A 14,798-nucleotide genomic window follows, 5' to 3' on the forward strand; every position below is an offset into this window, starting at 1 on the left:
GGAATTACAACTTCTCTAAATGATGCAAAAAATTAGCATAAAAGGACCCCCTTCGCAAAATTTCTGCTCCATCTGCTTTAGGATCCAACGGTTGATAGTCAGTCAGGACTTTCCTTTTTATATTTAGAAGACAAACGGTTTTATAAGTTTTATATTTCGAAAATACAAACTGAAACATAGATGCACAGAAAAACCAGAAGAGACCAGCGCTGGGAATCGAACCCAGGTCCTTGGCATTCCGTGCTACGTGATATACCCCAAACAACAAAATTTGGTACAGAATTTGGTTTTGTCTACAAAATTTGAAGTTGAAATAAAAAATACAAAAAGACTCCAAGAACCAATCTTAGTTTTACATTTGGTAAATATACTTACATAGACGTTCCTTTTACATAAAAATACCAGTTGTGTAATGTAATGTTTATGAACCTGGCATTAAAATGTTAATAATGTACCTATATTAACTACGGAAAAAAAAATATCATTGAATTAATAGTACATTGTTGTAGAGGCTGGAAAGTAAGCAATAGATGAACGAGATACCGACCCGATTTTTCTTGTACTTGCCCATAGAAACTCATGTTCGTTTGACACGAGTTTGTATGCGCGTGTACACGAATATTCGGGTCGGTAAATAGTGCCATCCCTCCCGCAGATTTTAGTTTTTCTTTTGTGACATTATTATATATTGATGGGTCCGATTGTAGTTTCAGCACGCCGGGCATGAAATTCTGAAATATATTCTAAAAAGTCGTATATTACTATGTAGTACATATATTGATACGACCTGTTACCGTAATGTGTTACATTGTTGTCGTGTTTTGCGAGCCATAAATGAGTCAGCAGTTAAATGTACATATATAGCCAGTTTTGTGTCCTGGATTTAGGTTATCTATGGCCACATTTTCGAGCAGTGTCGTGAAAATTATATTAAAGTTTTGGTTAAGGTGGTTAAGGTGTGTGTTAACACAGTGCAAGGGACTGGCAAACGCATTTTTTATTAGTTTATTGTTTATTTGTATTCTGTGTGCCTATCATGTATTGTTCATGTTGGCAAATAAATCAATCTTAATCTTAATCTTAATTAAGGTGTTGTGCATTTCATTATGTACCATTTTAGGTATTTCTTTTTCCAAATCAGTGTTTCTTTTTATAGCGTTAAAGTTTGTTACTGCCAATACAGGGTGAACCCTTAGACGTAATACAAAATTAGTGTTTCGTGCTCAGTTAATGCTGGGTAATATAATGCATTAACTCTTGTTGAAATAAGTCCGATGAAATTTGCGGTTTCCATACATTGTTCATGATTTCTTATTTCAATAATGTATAGAAACCACAATTTTTTTCAGACTTATTTCAACAAAAGAGTTAGGGGCTGATTCACCATCCTTTGATTAGTGTTAACTGACGGTTAAATGTGATGCCGCCTCCGTCTATTCGAACAAAACAAATAGAGACTGAGCACGAAACACTAATTTTGTATTAACAATTTGAAGTCACCCTGTATATCCAGAACAAATTTTGTTTCCAACGTTAGTTTAATCAACTGTGAAAAACTTTATTATATTTAGTGAAGTCTAGAATTTTGAAAATTAAAAAATGCTTTGGTGGTCCCCTATTTAGGAACTGAATAAAAACACCAGTTTCGCATCAGTTTCCGAATTACTTATCAATTCGAAAGTGAATCGTTACTTACATTCCTTGCAGTCAATTCAATAGATAACTAGCGCGAGGCAAAGCTAAAAAACATTTTAATATGTTGCAAATTTTATCAGAGACACCTATTGGTGCTCCTTTATCGGCCATCAGTCGCAAAGAACATGGCAAGGTTGCAAGTGTATTGACACTAATGTTTTGATTTGAATGCGTTTATCGCTAGCCTTTCGTTCTAGGCGCTGAATTTCCATTCACGCCTAGGCTTGTGAGGAGAGTTTTAAGATTGCTCGTTTCGATAGCTTGACGTCAGGGTGATGTAATAGGCAGTCAAAACCGTGCCAAAACAAAGTCTGATGGGTCTTCGGTACCTAGCTCGTCACTCTCGTGACACAGAACCATAAATTAATATGGGTGTGATGTGTAGTAGTAATTAGCTTCCATGATATAATCTTCAGCCGTTAAAAATAAAATAAAAATCATAAAATTATTGTTTCATTCTAAAATACTCGTACACAGTCGAACATGTTTACCTACAATTTCGATGCCACACTAGCCTAGCATGTTTTGCCTTGATATGTCGTAATATTAGCAGCATCCTGCCAAAGAACATCTATGTAAGTGGCAGAAATACTGTCACGTTTCGCTTGGCAAGAGAGTTTCGGAGCGGATGCCATTGCCATCCCATCTCATTTCTGTTTTTCTACGCTGACAACAGGCAAAAAGCGACGGCGATATCTGTCTGACTATCTTTCGACTCCTATTGTTCATGTTTTGCGTTTATTACTAAAAAAAACTTTACTTTTGTGGGTATAATTTTATCTTGCTTATTTTAATTACTCGTCATACATAGTCCTTGAAAGTTGCTTAATTTCTTCCGGTGCCATCTTCCACTGGCAAAGATTCTGCGCATGAAGACCATCGTTTCATTTTACTTAACAGTCGTCATAATTATTAAACTAGACTATATCACATGCTTAGCAAACCGTTTTTGGCAGTTTTCCTATCATGTCTTATAATTTAAACTTGGTGCTTAGTCGTTTTCTTTTTAAGTAACTCAGTATTGTTAGTGTTCAAAGTAAGCACACAGATTCAATAAAGTTTTACAGCTGAAAACTAAAAAGTACCTACCTAACGAGAACCGTCTTAGGATATAAATTCACTTTGCTTTGTGACAAGTATTACTGTCTGCGTAACGAGCATAACATACTCGTAATTATGACACCGAATTAGGTAGAGCAAACCACAATTTGCGATGTACACTTTGACTTTATTTAACATTTATAGAGCAGTTGTTGAAGACGATTGTATCATTGTCAAGGCCTTCTACTTTATTAGAATTCATTGCCGCCCTCATGAGAACTCACTTTTGGAATACTAATACGTTACTTAATTTTATTTAACAAGACAGTCGTTTCCTTTTAATTTGTTCTATTTTTATTTTTACGTTTTAATAGAGCAATCTAAAGAAAAAGCTGGTTAAGTGTGAGTCTGATCTGCGTAATGAGGGTTCTGTAAGAAATGAAACGTCAGTAAAAAATAATTTTGTATACCTACTTTATGCCTATCCAATTTATTAAAAGTGTAAACAAACGGATTTCATTAAAATTCTTGTATAAACACTCACTGGATCGAATCAATAACACATTTATCTATAATTCGTGTCTTTTAACTAGATGTTTAATCACTTTTCTCACCAAAATTCACTTCATTTCAATATTTATTTTTCATTTCCAAGACACAGGTCATTACCTAGTTTGGGGGTCGGAATGTAAGTTTATCTACTGGCTGTGCAATAAACATTTTTATTATTATTATTATTTGAAAAATCTTCGTCAAAATGTGACGTTATTTCTTGATTGAGACATGTGTATAATCTGTATATAAACAGTCTTTGGAATGAAATCAAGTATTGTAAATAGTAAAATAGACAAAAATACTTTGATCTATTCAATTAATAAATTAATCGATTTACTGAACAGATTAATTATTTTGCAATAGATTCTAGGTTTTCACAACATTGAATGTCTGTGGACGGATAAATGGCGTCTTTGTTTACACTTTTCATAAATTGAATCGAAATACAATATACTGCACAGCGTTTCAATGAAAAACACATTATTTTTGCAGTTTATGTTATAGGTTATGAGGTCTTACTTGCCTAATTTCATAATTTTATGTTAAAGAAAAGTCACGTATGGATTTTGATTCCCACGGTTTTTAGGGTTCCGTACTTATAAGACCACCTTATTGTCAATTTATCTGTCTTTCCATCTGTTTATTTGTCTATCAAGACACTTTTTCTCAGGAACGCATGGAAGTACAAGCACTAAGCTGAAATTAATACGAAATCTCAGGTCTGTTGTCTCTTGAAGTAGTTAAAAATTAAACTTCTAAGTCAACGAAGTCAAAAGATACAGTCGTTAAAAAGGTATAATACGGTCAGGTCATACAAACTGACGTACTTAACCGAAAAACCATAGGGTGTTCTCGGTTGTTCTATATAGGCTTTATATAGGTATAAAAGTAGATCTTATAGCATAACATAACCTATTGGTTTTTCTTATTAGAAAAATCTGAAAATCCTATAAGATTTTCCGTTTCTTTTTCCTTTGAACGATTCTCTGTAAAGGCTTTCTTGGATCATGAATACGTACAAAATAGGAGTATACGTATAAAATATACCTATATATATATCCCTGAAACCAAATAAAATGGCAGAAAAAGGGCTAAATGAAATGGCAACACTAATTTCAGAATAATTCCTTTGCACGCTAAATAATGTATAGAAACAGTTATAACATTTTATTATTGACTAGCTTTTGCCCGCGACTTCGTCCGCGTGTACTTTAGTTATAAAGGCATATGTATTAAATAAACCCCCGTTATAATTGTGACATGTGTATCTGTGTGTATAGCGAAGTACTGCCGTAAACGATAGTTAATAGTTTACTACAGTACTTTGCTATAAACAACATTTTTACCAGTTTTTAAGCTAGTTTGTGAAAAGTTTTATGCAAGTCACGAGAGTAAATTAATTATTTCGTGTGCTTTCGACGACAACCGAATCTTACTTTAGAACCCGAAGTACGAAATTGCACTGTACATAATATTTTGTATGTAAATTAGATACAAAATAAAAATAAGAACGGATAATCACACAAAAATTACGCTTTCTTAATATTATTGATTTTATTATGCACAACCCGATGTGTAATCTTTAAGTTAGGTTCTGCATACTTACTTATTAGCAAATTTATTTCACACATCATTTTAAATATCAATTTAATTTTCACATTTTAGTTGTACATTTAGTATGAAAAACCCCCTCACCTATTAAAGTCTCACTCGCCAACCCCATACGAACCATTTTAAATTGTGACCAGTCATATTTTTAAGTTTAGAGATAAGGAAGTCTCATAGAAACTCCCCCCTAATAAGTCGAAAGCTACTTCTTCTTTCTTTATCTTTGCTTACGCAGATCATTTTTATTTGTAATCAGGACCCTGTAAGTATACCAATTTTCATACTGCTAAGTCTAGTAATGAGAAAATTTCCATATAAACTTCACCCCCCTATTTCACCCTCTTAGGGGATGAATTTCTAATAATCCTTTCTTAGTGCTCACTTACATCACGAAAGGAACCCCTGTACCAAATTTCAAGTTTCTAGGCCCGGCGGTTTGGGCTGTGCGTTGATATATAACCCAGTGAGTCAGTTTTGCCTTTTATATACATAGATTTTGAAGTTTTAGCAGGGGCACAGGCAGGGGATAGTTCCTGAAAAAAAGTCAATAAGCACAAAGTTTGAACTAAATTAAATCGAATTTAGGTATTTTATTTCGTTAATTTGGAAGATTACAAATTATATTTGAATGTATAATCTCAAAATTAAATCTCAAAGTCTGACTTGGAGAAAATGAGACAGCGACAGAACTGGGTTCTTGTTGTCTTGGGATTAAAAATAGAAACTATAAGATAAATGTGACTAAGGATAAATGTGATGCCGTCTCTGTTTGTTTTGTCCGAATAGACGAAGCGGAGACAGCATCACATATATCCGTCAAATAAAATTAATCAATGGGTGGTGAAACAGCCCCTTAATCTTATTTTTTTTTAAATTACAACTGCTCTAAAAATAAATTATCATGCTTGCGTTCAGCCTGACGTATTTCAATTTCTTATATAACATTTTTTTTAATTCAGTACCTACTATCAATATCAATTATGACTTTAAAGAGTATCGCCCATTTACACTTTTCTTTCTTCATTTTCTTAGATAATTCTTATCGTACCCTATGAAGACCACACAGACTGTTCGTAATTAACTCGATTCACATTTTGAGATAATACGAATTTAATGTTTAGGTTTTTTTTTTCATTGCTTGCATGCATTATACATACATTCGTTTTTACAATAATAATTTCTTTTGCTAACTGGATTGACAAGATAAAAGTATGAGTAACTTGATTTAAATATATTTTATTTTGCATAGAGTACATGCCTGTTCTTATTTATTATTTTATTATATGTACATATTCAACAGATACATGCGACCGTCTATGTTCAAGTCCTCATGTTTGTCTTTAAATGTATCTGTCATTTAACACTGGCGACAAAATGAACCCATTTGACTTGGTGAAAGCCTGCGCGGCAAGCTCACAAGGACACAAAAATATAATTTTCAATCAACACACATTCAATTACAATAACGTTGAATACGTATTCAATCATTACAAAAAGTTCAAGAGTTACAATCCACAGAATCACGAGATACCGAGGAAATTGACCAAATCGAACACGAATGCAGTGGCGATGAAGAAACTTTCTTTTAACATTTTTTTCTTTCAATTATTTTTATTCAAAGATATATATATATATATATATATATATGTGTGTATACATGATCTACAATTTTTTATGGAACTTTTGGTGCGCGAGTGTGACTCGCAATTAACCGGCTTTTTTTGTTTGGTCGGAGGTTACAGCATACCTATTTCGGGCGTAATGTCTTCTTAGCACAACATCCACATTAGCATTATATCTGCATTTTCTTATTATAGCTTACCCTGGTTACCACATATTATCTTTAGTCTGCATTCGCGTTATGTTTACCTTTCCTATATGCTTACGTTGACCCGTTGTAGTTTTTTTAGTCGAAAAATGTGTGTTAAAATTGAATTTCGTTAACATCATAAAAAAAAGTAGGGTTCATCGTTTATTTTTAAAGTTACCTACCTGAACATTATTGAATTCACTGATTAAACAAATATAACAAATTTTAATCTTAAAAGGTAGAGCCTTGCCCAAGTTGTTCAACTCATCAGTCATATGTATTATTTTCTAATCTTCAAGTTTCACTTTTTGTTCAGCTAAATATATTAGTCAGCAAAGTTGTCTTTAACTTACCTAGCTTAGGATCAGTTCTATGACGCTGTTATTTACAAACGGAATGTGACAATTTGTGAACTTGTTCATAGCGTGAGTGGCGTCACTCGGTATTGCTCGTCGGTGGTCACGGCCAAGGCCTCGCCAGTTCGCTGCGATCATTACATAACTGCCGGTCGAAAAATAGGTTATCATTCATTAAAACAAAAACAGCGTATATCTAGCCACGCTCTTGTCATCGTCGAAGGTCTCTTAGAAATTCAAAATTGTTATTGTACTAATTCATTCGCTTAAGTTTTTGACCCCATCATTACTTTGCAATGCAAATAAGTAATAATGGGGGACTGATTGGGAGGTGCGTAAACAGATCCAAATGCCGATCTCGTGCAAACAATAGATCGTTGTTTTAAATTGCTTGTTTACAATATTTTGACCTCCACAGGTTACATTCCTGTGTAACCAAAATTATCAAACATCGCGTTCTATTCGATAAGCATTTGTGAAGCGTAGCTCTGTATAGAGGTTGGATTGGAGGAGCATTGTTTCGCAACGAGTTCCGGTTGCGCTCCCCGCGCCTCTGCCTCCGTGCTGTCCGGCGCAGTGGCCAGCAGCCACGGCTCTGCGATCTCGTATTAACAAAGTGCAAATAAAAAAACACCTGTAGTCGTCAGCGAATCGCCAAGGTCGCGGGCCCCTCTGGCCCCGCGGCGATTCTCCGCGTTCCGTTTACCCATATCTCGCGGCGAGTGCACGCGGCGCGCCGCCCCCGCGGCCTGACTCACCGCACCCGCTACCCGCGCGCACGCCCGCCGCGCCGATCACTGAGAATCTATCTCTCCAGGTCAAGTCTAGGACGACCGTTTGACTTTGTTTCTGCGTGTCTTGTTCACATTTCGACGTAGCACCGCAGCATTACCTATGCCCCGGTCCAGTAAATTAGGTCACATCGCATTCCTGCTTCAAGCCCCGTGGCTTATCATTCAGACCTAATAATGCCTGACCTACATGCAAGGCTAAATAAATAAGAAACAAGTGGCACATTTTATTTTCTTAAAATTACCGCTTCAAATAGCCTACAACCGAGTAATTCACATTTAAATAGCTCATTGAAAGTGAAAAGGAAAGTGTACGCCAGTGAGTCCGATAAGGCGGTGCGCTCGCGTCGCAATTGTCAATGTTAATTGTAGCTGGCGGGCGCGCGTCAGTCAAGGTCGGCGTGGTGGATCGATCGCTGTGCAGCCATGCACCGGCACCGCACCGCAGACCAGAGAGGGGCGGCGGGCGTGCCTCACTCCATATGCACGTATTAGACCGGGAGATGGCGACACAAAATATAAGATGATTTGTACCAGTATGGGGTTCTTCAGGGGTCTAATTACGGAATGACAAAAAGAAAATGATGGTCATAGCGCTGGTACCGGCGGCACAATCACGTGAGCGTTAATCGATCGTGTCGGAAAATAACGAGTGTCGAACGATTTGTTCCACAAAAATGATTGTATTTTCCGATAGTCGATAAAAAAAGATGTAGGCGGTAGCGTAATGCCATACTTCTCCGGTGTGGCTTACAGCCCGCCATACCGGCGCGAATACATTAATTAAAAAAAAACAATTCAACCATTTGTTCCAGGCTAATTTTTGGCGTTTGGGCCGCCGGTACCAGCGCTATGACCATTTTCTTTTTTGTCATTCCGTAATTAGATCCCTGAATCAGAAGAACCGCCATACTTGTAGAAATCATCTAATATTTGGTGTCACCATCTCCCGGTCTATATGCACTTTGCGCGCAGTAACGAAAGTGTAGGAAAGTGGAAACATTCCTCGCTGCTCGTTCCCGCCGTAAATTGCTCTACGTTCCGCGCGCGCTTCGTGTATCGCTAGATATCGCATCCTTCGTTCTACTTTTAAGTATTTGTTCTATGCTAATACGAGTATGAGCTGTGTAGGTCTGTTGCAATTGTATTAGTCGTCACTTGATTATTGTTTTCTGTTTTGATAAACATTGCGTTAATACATCCATTTCGCAATGTTTTGACTTCTGATGGTCCGATGTGTGCTTTCTTTGTTTTTTTTTGTACTGTAGTAGTGTTGATGGTCGCTTAGTCATTAGTGCTGCGATTTCCTTTGTGTAGCACATCAATACGAGTAGGACTGTAATGGCTCAATATTCATTTTGTTTCGTGCGTGGAAGTGATGGCGTAGCGATCAGCTAAAGCTTTTGTCGCATTAATGGCGTGTTTGCTTTTACTGGTGTTATTGATTTGTTAACTTCCTAACACGTATAATGCCTACGCGTAGAATCACTTCACTCGCCCACCTTGTCTTTCTCCTAAGAAAATTTCTTCTCACAGAGGAGCTATCAATTTCATTGAGTTGGGATCGTCAAGGATACCTAGCTTGATTGACAGGTTCGGTTAATGTAGTCCCCGAGCCCGAGTATCAATATCAATGTAAAAAGCATGTTGGTATAGATTTGTGCTTGAATAGCTACATCATGTTAAATTCAGCGTGAACAATACCCCTTACGTTCTACGTAAATAAAATAAAAGAGAAACCTCATCCATCCATTAACACCCTTAGACATACGTTCCTTCCTAACTATGAATAGATGCTACAGATTTAATTTCACATCTATTGTTGACCATTGATCAGAGATAGTGTTGATGTTACTGAGAGATGATAGATAGATGATAAATAACTTAATGATAGATAATTTAATTAGACGGATTTATTCATGGGAAACTTTTAAAATCATTTTTTTTAACTCAAATAGTAATCCATAACTCGGTCTGTTAAAGTAGTGGAGGTATGTTGAACTGGACCCAAAAAACGACTTGCTAGCTTCCAAATATGTTGTTATTTGTGTTTTGTATACAGTTAATCGTAATAGCCATTATAAATATTGTTGTAGTTATAGCACAGGTTATAGCTACACACACCGCATTTCGTCCCACCTTAAACCCGTGTCGACGCGGCATCAGTGATATCTTAGGATTAGATTTTCTACCCGCACTTATTTGTTAAGCTCTTGTACCCTTTCATATATATAATTTATGGTAAACACGTACTTCAAGTATTTTGGAAAACATACGCATCAAAATGTAAGTCTTCTTCTTGGAAATCGAAATAAATTTTACAGTTACCTACACCACTAAATAATCTGAAATGAAGATATACTTGTACATAATTTTATGCGAAAGCGCTACAGACATTTTTGTTGATAAACTGCCTCTATCGTAAATATGAATACTGACACCCTCCCTTTTTCGTTGCCGGATGCCAGATGGATTATTATACACAACAAAAAAACTATGGGGACACGTGGATTCGGATATATGCGTATCATCCAAGGACACGCATATGTGTTTAAGCAAACAAAGTCGAACATTGTAGGATTTGTGGGGTCACATGCAGCGGTGGCTAAGAGCGTGTCGGACACGCCCGAAATAGAGTTCAGTAGCCATTACGAAAAAATTAAGTAATATTTTTCTATGGATTTCGTATTTTGTACGGAATATTCCAATTTAAGGTATATTTTGTACCTACCTTAGGCTGGTATTTACTCTTTAAACTACTTATAATTCTCAAGAAAACTTAACCGTTATAGTTTTCCTTGTAAGTTTGATATACTTACTACCATCCTAATTTTTATTTCAAAATTTTCCACCCACCGGTTTAGATTTTAGAGGTGGGGTGGGGGACACGCTCGATTTTAAGGAAAATTTGCACTTTAAAGTTGAATATTTTGCAAGCAAATCACTGAATCGAAAAATCGTTTTGGCAACCCCCTACAATACAATACAATACAAATATTCTTTATTGCACACCATAAAGCAGTACAAAAAACTTATAATATAAACACTTAGATTCAATAATGGCCCTAATGGTTTTAAAAGACCTATCTAACGATACTCCACACTACAAGATTGGATGAGAAAAATAAATTACCCCCTTTACGGTACTCTAAAAAAAATTTTATTTTTTATTTTTTACTATACCATTTTGTCGGCATACTTTACATATATATTCGTGCAAAATTACAGCTTTCTAGCATTGATATTTCCTGAGCAAAGCCGCCGACGGACAGACAGACAGACTGACATGGCGAAATTATAAGGGTTCCGATTTGCCATTTTGGCTACGGAACCCTAAAAATGCAATAGTCTTGTTTGATAAAATGACAATACATCAAACTACCTACGTAACTCTCTTATATGTCCACAGAAAAATATCGATAAACTGTTTAAAAATCGAAGTACTTGGTTATTTCCCGTCTTGTCTATATTTTTCTTCAAATCGACATCGAAAATCAACAGACTATAGCTCGATTATGGAATTAGTTTGAATTCGTAATGGCTTGTTTTTATACAAATAGAGATGGCTAGGTATGAAACGACTTAGATTGAATTCTATTTGTTGAGTGACATAGCGTAAATTTTTGTATGATAGAGGCTAACGCAGGGAGCTCGGTTCATGAGTGACGTAAAACTTAATTACAGAAACACGCAGCAGCCACGATCACGAAGGCCAACGGCTAACAACTACAATTATACAGAGGATTCCTATTCAAACATATAACTATAAAATATTTTAAATTATCTAGCTTAATTTGGTATCATTTGCAGGTTAATAGAAAAAAAAATGTGATTATACAACTCGTTTTCCGACATTAAATCAGATTTATTCACGTATGATTGTATGCGGACCTTGAGCTGGCCCGGCGAGACCTTCACGCCGGTAACCGCGCGGAAGCTGACGGGTACATTTTTTGTCAATTTTGCGCTCGTTGAGTTTTAGCGCGCACTACTTAGTCACTAGTTAAGCATTGCTGGCGCGCGATACGAAGCGCTAAGCATTGTTGACGCGTCGACTTGCAGTGTGATCTTATCGCGCGCGGACTGTGTGCAATTACAATCGCTATCACAATGTCACAACGACTCTTGCTTTGTCCCAGGGCGCCGTGATGCGCCGTGTGCCATATCTCAGTCGTCTCGTCCCTCGCTCGCTTTCGCGTGTATTCGGAATATTAGACGTCATAATTCACGAGTGTCTCTTAAATTTATGTAGCGCTTCGCGGGGCCGTTTGTTGGACGTGCGCTTGCGTTTAGTGGAGTGCAGTGATAGTGATGCGAGTATGGTAGTTCGTGGTCATGTCAAGTGTGGCGAAGAAAGACAAGCCGACGATGTCGGTGACGGCGCTGATCAACTGGGCGCGGCCGGCGCCGCCAGGCCCGCCGCAGCCGCAGTCAGCGTCGCCTGCGCCGGCAGCCATGCTGCAGCAGCTCCCGACGCAGTCAATGCAGTCGTTAAACCACATCCCAACTGTCGATTGCTCGCTCGATATGCAGTGTAATTTTTTTTTTAACTATTATATACAGTAAGCAAACTATTGAAATCAATTTCGGAAGCTGAATGAATGTTGAAAAACAATAGTTGTTTTAAATAGTTTTTAGTGCCTTGTCTCAACTTGTTTGTGCTGACTATACAGGGTGTAATCGTTGAAATGAAATGAAATTAAATGGAATAGTTTATTTGAAATGAAATGGTTTATTTGCTAGATAATGGGTTGGGTTAAGTGTAGCCAGGCGATTATTCTGTAAATATAACACATATCAGAAAACTTTAATTAAACTGATATCGAAAGTACGTTACCCAATGAGTAAAAGCACGTTAGTAACTTTTTTTTATTAACATACTAATATTAAAAATATTAAATTTAAACGCTCCCATGCGTTTAAGTACGACGTTCCTTGAGGCTGTTTGCCTACCGTAAGAGATAATAATAATTATTTAAACACGAATAAACTGTAATAAAATAATAAAACTATCTTTAATTAAATAATAAATCTAATATTTATTTTTAAAGAAGAAGGAAGTATATTTTTTGTTTACAGCAATTGCTTGAAGTGACGCCTTTGTTGTGCGATACATTAACGGGCTCTCTTCAATGTTTCTAAATGCACTTCTCAAAAAATTTAAAATGAAAATTGATTAATATGGATAAGTGGGTAAAATAAAATAATTTATGAATCATATGATATTGGTGAAATGACAAACCTTTTAAACCTTTCAACTATCGGCGTACTAAATATTTACGGGAGGGTTTGAAGTTAATGTTTGGGATATTTCTGTTTTATTTTTATTTCTTTTTTATTAAAAAGTTATTGATGTGATTTTACTCATTGGGTAACGTACTTTCGACATCAGTTTAAACTTTTCTGATACTTATCTGTTATACTTACGGAATGATCGCCTGGCTACACTTAACGATTACATCCTGTATAGGATTAGTGGAAATTCGACACGATTTTTTTATTAATTTTTTACATTATGTATGATAATTCTTTGACGACTAAGCAGGGTAAACAATTGTCTGCCCTTCTAGCCTGCCTGGTAGGTAGATACAGATAAATTATGAAGAGCTCGGACTAGCATGTTTACCTAGTGGTTGCAACGTTGGCATAAAAAGGAAGGACACTAATTAAAAGTTTTTCCTTAATGTAATGTTACCCACCAACAACATTAACCACTTACCCTAAACAAGTGGAATTTGTAAGTATTTTTTCTTGTTTCTTGTCGCTATCATCGAACTGTCGTCGCTATATCTTCATCTGACTTGTTAACCGACTTCAAAAGAGGAGGAGGTTCTATGTTCCAATGTTTGTATTTTTATTTTCACAAATATTGATCACGATATGATCTAAAATTCTATCCATTTCTTCTTCCTGACAACTACCTACGAGTACATGTATTTATTTTCTTCATCTTCGTTATAATTTCAAATATTCCCCCAGTCCTCAGCAGTAATTATAATTAATCCGTGCAGTCTTAATGCTTTGTATACATGTTTCTTTTCGCTACATGATATAAAAAATATAATATCGTATTCAAAATTATTCGGGAAATTACCGAAATGCAGAACAACACAATAAAATCAGACGTATATTTTAATGTAACGTAGAGAATATTTGGAATTTGACATCCGAATTTAAATTACTATGCTATGCTGATAGTACAGTCACTAGCACCAATATCTGACATACCAAAGTGTGCATAAATATCTGGTACGACTCAATTTCTATAGGGCCGGTATAGGACGTGTCAGATATTTTAACACGCTTCGCTGTGGCAGAAATTAATTCAATTTTTTTATTTCCTTTAGTACACAATACCACTATACATAACACCATAATGCAATTCCGAGCCCTCGTTAATTCATCTATAGGCATCTTGCGCCTATAGCTCACGTCACATTTCTATATCCTCTCATTTTTAGCTTTGCATGTGTTAGCACTCAACGTATTCACTCAAAACGAGTTATTTTTCAAATCTGGCTGATGCCACGCGATCAGTTGACTATGAAATTATGATCCATTAAATTGGGTACGTATCAAAATATATAAATTTAAAATACACGCTGTCGGAATCTATAAAGTTAAAATGCCAAAATTCTAAATATACAATGTATATACTTATTAGTTGTTTGATGGTCCTTACGCTACGCATTTGTTTGGGATAAATAATGGTCAAAATATAATAACTATTTAAAATCCCTAACGTTACGCTAATTGGATTTCCGGAGCCAGTACAAAAATTTTACAGAATTCTAAGGCGGAAGCTTGGCTCCCGCTTAACCTTTAGTACCTATGATATCTGAGTGGCTTCTGCTCCAGGCCCTTTTACTCGCTCGCTTCGCTTGCTCGCCGTGGCATTAGAGATTGTTAGTGATTAATTTTAGCCCCGAATATGATTGAAAG

General features: G+C 36.1%; 1 protein-coding gene across 7 annotated transcripts in view; it reads left to right on the forward strand.

Annotated features, from left to right (window-relative positions):
- Window positions 1-14,798, forward strand: part of usp (retinoid X receptor ultraspiracle) — a 54,684-nt gene that overhangs the window by 5,174 nt on the left and 34,712 nt on the right. For 3 of the 7 annotated variants that reach the window (XM_074085445.1, XM_074085442.1, XM_074085447.1), the window contains exon 2: window positions 12,109-12,390. The exons of 2 other annotated variants lie outside the window; for them this stretch is intronic. In XM_074085445.1, the coding sequence (XP_073941546.1) occupies window positions 12,192-12,390 (199 nt within the window). In that variant the 5' untranslated portion in view covers window positions 12,109-12,191. Of the gene's footprint in view, window positions 1-12,032; window positions 12,391-14,798 lie in introns of those variants that run through there. 2 more of the 7 variants (XM_074085446.1, XM_074085444.1) reach the window with 2 other exon arrangements.

The sequence above is a fragment of the Choristoneura fumiferana genome, chromosome 3 (assembly GCF_025370935.1).
Source record: "Choristoneura fumiferana chromosome 3, NRCan_CFum_1, whole genome shotgun sequence".
NCBI lineage: Eukaryota > Metazoa > Arthropoda > Insecta > Lepidoptera > Tortricidae > Choristoneura > Choristoneura fumiferana.